Raw genomic sequence first — 11,658 nt, forward strand, 5'->3', positions numbered from 1 at the left:
ACATCCTGTTTCTAGACCATGCAATGCAATGTTCCCTTATATATATTTAAGAACCAGGTATTGAAGGTATGTAATACCATACAGATGGATTCGTCTGTCGGCTGTATATCCATAAGTACAATACACTTGTGCGATTTGCGACCTCAGATGAACACCTACACTGTAGTTATGGTACTATATATACCTGTTTGGATTATGAAGGAAATTAACTAACCGTCGTCATATCAACACGAAGAACAAACAACTCTCGATTCACTATACAAATTAGACATATCTCATTTACAAGTGTATAAGGATCATAAATGATAACGTTTGGGTAATACTACCTCATAAAGCGTGTAAACACAATTGTTCATTTGGACGATATTACTATCTACATGTACCCACGAAATATCATTTAATTCTTATCTAAATATTAAGATATGCATATCATATCAATATTAATTACTAATTACTTCGTAAAAGTATTTTACCTGCTATCTGTTTTGGGGACGTTGAGCCAAAAATAACTGGTATCAAACGTACGGTAGTGTCTAGTGTATTGGTTCGTATTTTACCGCTAAATAGGTCACGTGATGTAAACAAAATATTGCACAATCACTTGTCAATAACAAACTGTTGGGTTGTACATAACCTGGTTTAACGTTTACATTTACAGGTAACAACCCTACCAGACCTGACAAAGAACACAAGTAAGTACGTTGTCAACTAATATCCATAAAACTGTATTTTGTTTCTATACACTGTGGAATATAATAATGTGAACCAAATAAGGCTATGAATATACACGTCATATTTAATGTATATAGGTACATTATACACACACGTACATACACACACCGTTTTCATACAGGTTTTGATTTATAAAGGGTTCGTTGAACAAACTCTTGGGTGAAATTATCTAATATCATCACAAGAATGATCAAGGTTAGGAAAGATTTCGTGTTTCATACAACCATTACTTCCGACGTGTATTCATGTATGCTTCTCATTACAAATGAATGTAAACAATATACTTATATATGTATATACATATCTTTTATGTACAATGCATAGTTGTTGTTTCTCTCCGTTTTATATGTTGTGCTATGTAATTGTACATGTTTGTTTATTGGTAAAGGACCGAAATACCCGCAATCATTACTATTGATTTGTTATATCTGTGTACCTTGGTTCACAATATAAGGGTTGTTCATATAATTTGGCTCCCAGCCAGCTGAAGGAATTTGCTTGATCAGCATAACAATTCAGTAGTAACTATTTCTGTTATTAATATTAAGTTTACATATATCTTGCGTTTTGATAATTATCGGATAATTATTTTTAATTGATAGACATTCAGTACACGTATATATTGATGACAGGGTAGGTACTGCTATTATACATCTATATAACCACCACATTCCCTGTAAAATACAAGGTACCGCTAGAACGTACTAATGGCAGCTTACCGAAAATATCTTTATTGAGCTTATTGAAAATGCTGATTTGTTGTAAAATATTATGTTTACTATGATTCTATTTTAGGAGGTTTTGTTCCTGACCTGCATGTCCTGACCAATATTTGAAATCGAAAGTAGAAAGAACAATGGTACAAAAGAAAAGTAAATATGGCTACAATAGAGGAAGCACATTTTGCCATCTATGTCGCTATAAAAGTGTCAACGAAACCGGGAAGATTTACAAATTTATGTTTAGTAACGGACATGATGAAGAAAATCAAACAGAGGTCAACGAAACTCTTGAACAGCATTTGCCGGATGGTGGAATGCAGCACAACACGAATTTTGAATTAGTGCGCGAGACGTATTCTCTCAACAAGCGTAAGAGATGGACGTTACCCAGTGCAATTACCGATGTAATTGACAGTGGGGAGTTGGACGATTCATCTTTCAGGGTGGTGATGCACGAACGATCAAGTGTTCCGTTTCGATTTGCATGGTATACTCGTGATAGTGAAATCAAGGCGAGTACCTTGTCTTACCATGATAGCAAGTACACAGTACACCATATGTACCCCAACCCTAAAAGCCGGGTGTCGTCACTGACCGACCTCAAACTGAACTGTCATCTAAAACATAACGACGGAAAGCCTAATGATAGGGCCAGCGACACTATCAAACCATCCCGGAAATGTCATAGCAGAGGAATACAGAGAATGCGAACACCTGGTCCTGACAATGACAATATTCAATATTGGAGGCGAAGCGAATATTACTTCAAAGAGTAATTATTTAAAGTTCAAATATTGATAAGTGTCTATTTTAATATTACGTTACGTTTGTGAAGATACGTTTATTAAATAGTGTTCATATACTTTTACCATCTTGAGATAACAACTATTGTAATAAAAATACAATAGCTTGGAAGACTGTATGATGACATTAAGACACAGAAGTTTTTATTAACTAATGAAAAAAATGTTTCTGATTTTTTTTGATTTTTTATTAATGGACTGTCAGAAGACAAAACAATTTCTACGATTTTGTAATATATTCTTCCAAGTGTAACAAAACCGTAATTCTAACTTAACTCGATAAAACTAGGGCAATATATAAACAAGATAAATATTAACATCAGTACATTGACAAAAATTCAAAGAAGAATGAAACCAGGTGTCCTGGAAGAGTAATATCTTCTACGTAATCGGCAATACTCGCCATGTAAATATAGGTCAAATTTAAGTAATGTCACGTCCTCATATTGACAAAAAAATATACCCTAAAAAAACAACGAGGCTCAATAATGATCGTAATAAAAAAAATCGACTTTCATATCACACAAAGAAACAACATACTTCGCGATGAGATCATGATGGTTGTTCTAAAACGTTTCCTATATTCTCAATATTAACCTGCATCTTTTGAAACGCTTTTATCCATGTCGAAACGAGATAAATTATCAGCTTAATCAATAACAGTATGCATCATTGGAATACCGTGTTGCAATGCATAACATTTTATTATGTTTAAGCGTCATGCAGGGAGATTACCACCAAATCAAAGAACCAGAGGTTCGCTATGAGATCCACTACCCTGATGTCTTTAATAGGTACTGTCAGTGTCAAAGGTACCATGGTAAGTACCTAAATAATATTGATTAATACATGTATTTATCTATAATTCTATGCAATTACACAATTTTTATTTTTATTAGAGGAAACAAGTGCAGAACAAATCGAAACAGTTAAGTAATAACTATATAATGATAATAATTTATATTCCATTAATATAATGTCAATGCCAGACATTCACCCATGAAGCATTTAAAAGTCCCGCATATCTGAAAAACGATAATTTTATCATAGAAAAATGTAACTTAAAGCAATTGTTGTGGTGGAGGAATACTTCCTTTGTATCAATCTATTCTTCTCTTTCGTACTCGAACTAAACGGTTGGAGTTCGATTCCCCGATCGAACGTGAAAAAAATATCGAGTCACTTGTCCGATCACGTATATTTTTTCACCGGGTACTCCGGGTCCCTCTCATACAAAGACCCATGAGCACTTGAAAAAGATTTGTTACACGATTATTGTTATTTAGTTTATTTTGTTACGAGTATGAGTTCTCGGTGTGAGGAGGTAATATTACTTGGATTCTACTTAGATTTACATGGCGGATGTCATCGAGGAAACAGAAGACTCTTACCCTTCTGGAACACTTGGTCTTATCCTCCTTGTACTTTTTCAGGAGACTCTATCTATACTTATGGTTTCTCTTGTTGTTTTCACTATACATACGAGATACGCATGACAGTTAGTTTTGTTGTTTCAGGTCACAGTATGTATTATCCGCACAGTACGGAGAAACCGTTTAGAAGATGGAAAACCAAAGGATGCAGAGCAAAACCATCAATGCAAGAGCACTTTAAAGGGATTGATCACTTAGAGAAGCGAATTTTAACATCTGATTATATCAAAGAAATGGATGAGGACATTGATGTTTGGATCAGGAGTGAAATAAACGATGAGATGTTGGAGGACGAAGGGGACTTCCTTGTTGAACGGCCAACACTCACTGTAGCAGATTTTTGTGTTAGGCTGACTAGGCCTTCTGCAAAACGAAACTGGATGTTTAGATCTGGCAACATCGAAAAGAAAACAAATTTCTACAATAGAAAACAATCTTACACTGTGAATGGCACTCCGATAGGGCAATGTTATGGAAAGGGCAATATCGTATATGATGATAACCCAGATAACTTTCGCAGAGAGGAGGACGAAGTACAGCACACTAGTATGTCATCAGTGGATGACGTCAAAGATGACGTTGATAGAAATGACGTCACTGGAATCGACACGGTAACTTTATCTAAGAGCGACATTGATTTCGAACGCCAGTTTTGTAGCTGTGTCATTGACAAGGAAAGTGTTCAGGACACGATAGATACCCACACTGACTGTGACGTTTTAGTGAGCAACTGTGTTCCTCAGCAGCTTTGTATGACCATCCAAGGGGAAACGGTCATTGCTTGTGTGATACTGTGGCAGCGGTCTGGATGGTCATCATGTTCAGAACAAGCAGAATACTGGTAAGGTGTTCATAGGAGCCATGTAATTAGAACCGATGTACTGTCAGTCACCTAAATGTTGAGAATAAAAACTGATGTATATATAACGATATATAATTCACCGATACATCAGAATTAGTGATTGAACATGCTTGCGAATAAACACAAAAAGCACAAAAATGAACACAAGGAATTACAAAGACATCAATACATCGATTATTAAACGATAATCCGTAAATGCCGCTTCTCTATTTGCTATATTGTTAATATAATAATTTTGTTGGATCGTTTGGCATGATTTAAGTGAGTACAGTGTGACAAGAAAGCCGGTTTGAGCAAAGAATCCATGTTTGAGCATGAGAACGGTTTCATGAATACAGGCCAAGGAAATAGGTAGTAGTAGTTTCCTGTACTGGCTTTTGTTTTTTATTCAAGGACAAAGGTACAGTTTGAGTCTAATGGGACTGTTGCTGAAATGACCTGCGATGATCTAAAGTCAAAACTTGACGAGGAAGAAGACGCCATATTTTCACTTCACCAGATAGCAGCAATTGTGAAACAGGAAGCAGCAAATAGGTCTTTGGTCACCGACAGGTACGAGGGTCCTCTTTTTCAAATGCTATGGCAAAGTGATATATGAGTGCAATTTGTATTCGTGGACGATGTACCGTTGTATAAGACCATTTAAAGCTAGACGTCATGTATTTCATAAATGTGTATATTTATAATATTACAGCCACAGATACAGAGAAAATGTCCTACCAAACGGTCATCTGACCACTGCCATTGCTGACCCCTCTTTTGATGTTAAGACTGTACATGAAGCATACGAAACCCTGCTTACAGAAGAGGTCAGTTTTCATAAGTTAAATGAATTAATTGATCCTAAGTAGTTTTCTTAATGTGCTTCATTTGTATACAGATACTTGATTTCGCATGATATTATTTTCCTGGTTTTACGAACAAAAAACTAGACTTGCAGTTTCAAGCTTCATCACTACATTTCGTTTCTTGACTAGATAATTTCGAATCATATAAATTTGAATAAATTCTTTTGTTACGCAAAACTTAAGAAAACGACACCGAAGCAAACACTATTAGGAGTACAGTATACTCGTTTAAACTTATTTTTTTCACCGCATGACAATAACTTTATTTTTGTATCCAAGGACGACGTCCTGCAATCCTTTGAACTGGTCAACATGATCCCTACGTCATCAGATATAGGGACATGTGGAACGTGTTTCTGCGAGTCTGACGACCCTCCAGCGGACGGTTGCATGCTGTTACCATGTCAACATTACTTTTGCATCGACTGCTGGAGACAACACATCACCATCAGGATTAAAGAGGGAGCAAATGACATTCCTTGTCAGGTAACTAAGTAATTAATGGCATTTTATTATGACGATCCTCTTAGCATTTTACAAAGAAGTACACGATTACTGTGATGGTGGATTCGAGATTTATTTACATGTATATATATTTGTATATCGCTTCACTACAATGATAACACGTTCAGCATATACGTAGCATAATATAGTGCCTATGCACTATTGTGAGAAGTATTATTTACTTACTATAGGTATATATATATATATATATATAGTTTAATACATCTCATTTGAAATATTTTTAATGTGGGCTGATTTTTTCTTTTTACCCAAAAGGCATTCAAATGTAAAGAATTCATTGTTGATGTAATGGTCCGTACTCTTGTGTCATGTGACCTGGCCAACCAATGGATAAAGAGAAAAAAGGAGCGAATTTTGGAGAGTCAGTCCTGGCATTGGTGTCCAACAACATCATGTGATAAAGTAGCCACGGTGACAACTGCTAGTAAGTTCTATTATAATACTCAATCCATTGATTTAATTTGGACACAAGTCCGCTAAGTTACATTTAATCTGTGCGTAGTAGTATATGAATAGAACAAGACTACCGTTAGAAAGTTTTCTTCACAAATCACTTTTTTTCCCCAAAAAGAATGTTCGTAGATAATTTTTAACAGATTTTGGAATGCTAACTTGTTCATGGCTTTTTCATTTTACTTGTAATACGAAAGCAGACTTTTGTATATTTTGTTTTTGTCAAAGACCATATATTGTGTTTTGCAATTTATCAAACATAAATACCAAGATTACTAGAATTAATGATAAAATACTTGTTTCCGTAGGTAGCAGGTTCTCCGGTGACAACATTCCAGTCCTCTGTGGCTGTGACAGAGTCTGGTGTTTCTCCTGTCAGTCTGACGTACACTGGCCAGCAACATGTGACCAGTACCTCAACTACCGGAAGACGCTTTCTCAATATGGTACGTGCTTTAAATCAGCGATATATTTAATTTAACGTCACGTGCACTTAACAAGAAGGATAAATCTAAAAATCGTAAATCCTGTAAATATATTTTTAGACGCTTTTACAAAAATGATGTTTCTGTGACTGTTCCGTTATGATGTTACCTCCTTGTACATTAATTAGTCCCGATGCTTCTCCATGTGAATAGGTGTTGAGATTACCTCCCCTTAATTAAGTCCTGGTGTGATATCCCTGTTCAAAAACCGTGATACAACCTCTTTGTAAATAAGTCGTCATATTACCTGCAATATTTTGGATTCCTCCTTCAAATCTTCCAGCTGAACCACGTTTTTATTACGTCGACGTGAAAAAGTGTCCAAAATGCAAGCATCCCATAGAGAAAAATGGCGGCTGTCCTCAAATGACTTGTAGATGTTCTCATATGTTTTGCTGGGAATGTCTGCGCGATAGGTCAAGCCACGTGGATGGAGTGGAGTGTCGAGAAAAAGCCACCAGCTTGATTGTAAGTTAATTAATTATCCTGATGGAGTATATAATAATACAGTGTAGATATAATGGGCAATAACGGCAGTATGATCCGAATACATGGACTATTCATTGGGTTCGTATTATATTTTAAACAAGAGAAACACTAGTATCATCGACAGTACGAATAGTATCTGTTTGTCAGATTTGTCAAGACGCGCAAGCATAAAATTAATAATTAATTAAATAACACAAGAATAGAAGACAAAGAATAATAAAACATTGTTACTGCTGACTCATACATAAGTTCAAACATATCCCTTTCGACCGGCTTGTAGCTAAAGAATGTGTAAATGACGGAATTCACCCGTGGATAGGAAAGTATACCGCAGGTTGTATCAAAACTTGCCAGCACAATTTCGACACTCGACACGAAACGAACATGACCGCCAAAAAGTAAAATATTGGTTTAATTATGTTTTATTGTTTTTGTCAATTTTCAGACCATGACGCTGGATGAATACTCCACAATGCATACGCGATTGTATAGGAAATGTATAGAACATCGCTACAAATGGAAAAAGACATTCTCAAACGGTGCCATTGAACAACGAGTGAACGTCTTCAGAAGTTCAGCAGCATACAAGGTACAAATGCATACTCTTCTCATGGAACTTTTTTATTATCAATTATCAAAAAAGCACGAAAAATATCTTTTGGTATTCTATGAAAAAATCAAATTGCACCTTATCAAAAACAAAGATCGCTATATGTAGTAATCGATGTAAATCCGTGTCTTTTAAAAAAACAACAGCGGGGGACTTTATTACAATTTCCGTATTCCTTTGGAAAGCGTGCTTTCAACGAGTTAGATCCTTTACTTCAAGATGATGACGCCTGGGCCCGTATTCATGAAACTGTTCTCATGCTCGAGCATGGATTGTGTACTCGACCCTTATTCCTTCTACTGGTTATCAATGATTAAAAAACAAAATGTTGTCAATGATTGGGGAAATAATTGAAGAGACGAATACTGTTTTCAGTGTTTACAATTTTGTTGGATTGTTTGACATGATTTAAGTGAGTACAGCGTAACAAGAAAGCCGGTTAGAGCAAAGAATCCATGTTTGAGCATGAGAACGGTTTCATGAATACGGGCCAAGAAAACAGGTAGTAGCAGAAAACCTGAATACTGATATACAAGTCGTCCCCTTATTGTCCTTCTTTTCTTTCCTTTCATCCTCAGCAACAAAGTTTACGTGTATTTTCATAAAATAGATTTGTTCTTGATAAATATAACCCATGACTTACTCAGGACCTAATATTATGATCAGAACCTGTAAATCCAATGTATTTCCGATTCAGATGAAGAATTCTAAGACAAAACAAGTCGCATTTATTTCGGAGGAATTAACAGACCAATCAATGAATGCGGAACTCCGATCTAGTCTCGTCTTCGTCAAGGAGGTTCACTTGGTGTTGGAGAACGTGTTTGTGATGTTGTCATATACACCAAGACGTTTGCGCCGCAATCGGGCTCTTCTAGATCATATTGAGTTCTGTATCCTTCGAATGGAACACGTATGTAACTTCGATTTTATGATACATATTTACGGAAGACTTGAGTTGAGAAAAAGAAACATAGTCATCCTTACTTACAGTTTCTTTAAACTGGTTGAATGTTTGTTCCATGTGTTGTATTTCATTTGTTTATATGAAATGTTCGCTATCAGATGGTGATGTTTCCCTCATATTGCCTTCGTTTTATTCCTCTTTAAAATACAAAAATAGATCTAGAACAATTGACATAAAAAAACATGTTTTACATCAACAATACTTATTATACTTCTTAATGTGTAACCAAGTCCAAAGTTGTTCTGATGCATTAAACAATAATAGCATTGTTATAAATATGAATCTATTTTCTAAACATTGAAAATACAAAATATTATCCTGTGTTGAACAGGAAATCGATTGCAAACATTTCTGAAATATTTGCGTCCAAAACAATATTCATATTAGCATTTCAAATTGTATTATTAAAATTTATATACAGATACTTAACAAGTCACGGCTGTGTCGGGACGATCTGAGAAGGGTTTCCAGGCTGCGTACATCTATAGAAGGCAGCCTCCGGGTACTTCCCTACCTCACAACCTTTATCCAGCGTGAAATAAGGGCCGCCAAACAACGAGGGGATAGGCTGCCAGCCAGTTGTGCTAGCTCGACGTAAATATACCACCGTCGTGTGGAGTACATAGATGCTCAAATTGGTGTAAAATAAGAAGGACTACTTTGTGAGTTCCAGGGCTAATAAGACATTGTTTGCAATTTCTTTCTTCATGAGATTAAGTCTTGGAAGTTAAATATTTTCACGCTTGACATAAACATTTAAAGTGATTGCACACCCACTACCTTTTGTAATACATCGAGTAATTGTTGCTTTCATGACTGGTTGATGACGTTTTGATATAAACAGGTGCCAATCCCTGGTACTGTATGCTATTAACATCATGAGGCGAAATTTGAATGTTTGAAAATTGTTTGAGATTGATACGAACATCGTTGTCATCATTATCCGTGAGGAGTTATACTTTTATTCGTAATATATTGTTTTATATCATTTCGGTATAGTAAGTTAAATACATGTTACGTAAATGTTATTAAAAACGATTACGTACAATTTAGTTTTTCTGAAATTGGGCTATTACTTACAACGGATTTTTTATTTTAAATACAAATTACAATCTCAATCATGGTTATTTCAAATCCACGTAACGGAATTGCTGAAAACAGTGCTGTGTCATAATATAATAAATCAATCTTAGAAAAAGTATTTAATTGATTATTTTAATCTAAATTTATGAAGACACATCTTTTATAAATATATTCATTTATTTGACAGATTTTTTTTTATATCTTAAACATTTTTTTTGTGTGAAAACTTATATAAATCGTTGTTATTCTTGATATGTATTCATCTTATCCCTGATTCCATTTGTAAGAGAACTCCTGAGTGTCCATCATCCCCGCGTCGTGACTAAAGTTCTGAACAGAAATATTACTACCGAAACATTATATCAAGATGTCAACCAAGAACCAATTCCTATGTTATTCTCTAAAATTTCATATACAAATATAATATTGTTTACACAAGTGAATCTAGAGTTTGCTTGGAGAATTTTTAACTTTACATCAAACATAAAGGTGGAATGTAATAAAAGATATCAAGGAATTGATATATCACATTTAGTTACTGGTATGGTGAATGTAAAAAATTAGTGTATACATACGAACATCAGCCTGGGGACGGTCTTTTAAATTAGGATCGAGTCAGAGCTATTTATGTTGTAGTCTTTGAGAATCCTTACATATTATATAACTTTAATGGATATTCAACTCGATAAAGTGTGTTGCTTTACTGTCATGAATATTAACTTGTAGAAATAATTAACTATTTTTAACACATCCACAATGCGTTCTCCGTCCCACTTTGATTTCAATCCAGCCTAGTTCTTTAAGGTTAGCCTTTGTGATTATTATGTTTAATTTACTGAAGGACTGTGATGACTGCTTTGTAATGTGATAGGTGGACTTTAAAAGTGAAAAAACTCTTGGATATTGTTTAATAAAGAACTTGGCATTTTGCCAAAATAATACCGTGTGTCATTTAATTCTAATGTATATCTAGCTTACATTATGTATTTCTAAATTCTTCATTGCTTATCGAAGCACGTTTAATAGAATGCATTGTCGGAGAAGGCATTATCAATTGTGCTATTTTTGTTTTGCACGATAAGTAATACTTTATTTTTGTACATAATATATAGTACTAGAAGTTCGATATAATCCTGCTCTTATTTCATTTCATTAAACTACGTATGGAAAACCTCCGAACCACGTGATCTAAATTATAGATAGTTTCCCGTCTTTAGTGGACAATAATTGATTTTTTTAAAATTTATTTTAACATTTTAAAACTTACTGGGTTTGATAGGTGACCCGATTCACGTCCAGTCGGGGAAACAAACACTACATGTAACTGTCTTGGGGAAAAGTGAGTGCCCTCATCACTACGACAACCGACCATAAAAAGGTTTCATCATTAAAAAAAAACCACACTCACAAAAAAACCCCCAAAAAACCCCAATTTGATCATTTTTTTAAATATCTTTTGAACATTGTAAGTTCTCTTATTTTTCTCATGTGACGTTTAAACTTTGTTGAACGAGTTGTCGGGGATATTTTCTATATGCAGGTTTCTGTCTTTGGACGGGTAATCGTGTGTATAAGCACGGATTGTTCTCGGAAACACTATCAAGTACATGTTTGTGTTATTTAGTGTTAGGTCAAGACTTACACAT

The 11,658-nt window shown here is 34.9% G+C and overlaps 1 protein-coding gene across 1 annotated transcript; it reads left to right on the forward strand.

Moving 5' to 3' along the window:
• The first annotated feature begins 606 nt into the window (after positions 1-606).
• Positions 607-9,849, forward strand: LOC110465148. The gene is made up of 13 exons (XM_021520764.1): positions 607-692; positions 1,528-2,226; positions 2,974-3,077; positions 3,775-4,531; positions 4,946-5,104; positions 5,247-5,361; positions 5,680-5,886; positions 6,181-6,349; positions 6,687-6,824; positions 7,147-7,331; positions 7,798-7,941; positions 8,660-8,875; positions 9,351-9,849. The coding sequence occupies exons 2-13, from the start codon at positions 1,589-1,591 to the stop codon at positions 9,525-9,527; spliced, it is 3,009 nt and encodes a 1,002-aa protein (XP_021376439.1). The 5' UTR covers positions 607-692; positions 1,528-1,588; the 3' UTR covers positions 9,528-9,849.
• The last annotated feature ends 1,809 nt before the right edge of the window (positions 9,850-11,658 follow it).

This window comes from Mizuhopecten yessoensis, unplaced genomic scaffold (assembly GCF_002113885.1).
Source record: "Mizuhopecten yessoensis strain PY_sf001 unplaced genomic scaffold, ASM211388v2 scaffold11059, whole genome shotgun sequence".
NCBI lineage: Eukaryota > Metazoa > Mollusca > Bivalvia > Pectinida > Pectinidae > Mizuhopecten > Mizuhopecten yessoensis.

Bases quoted from the DNA above. Each gene is read 5' to 3' on its own strand.
- LOC110465148 (XM_021520764.1), top strand. From the start codon at position 1,589: ATGGTACAAAAGAAAAGTAAATATGGCTACAATAGAGGAAGCACATTT. The intron at 4,532-4,945 runs GTAAGGTGTTCA...TTTTTATTCAAG, and splicing joins TCAGAACAAGCAGAATACTG to GACAAAGGTACAGTTTGAGT. The intron at 5,362-5,679 runs GTCAGTTTTCAT...TTTGTATCCAAG, and splicing joins AAACCCTGCTTACAGAAGAG to GACGACGTCCTGCAATCCTT.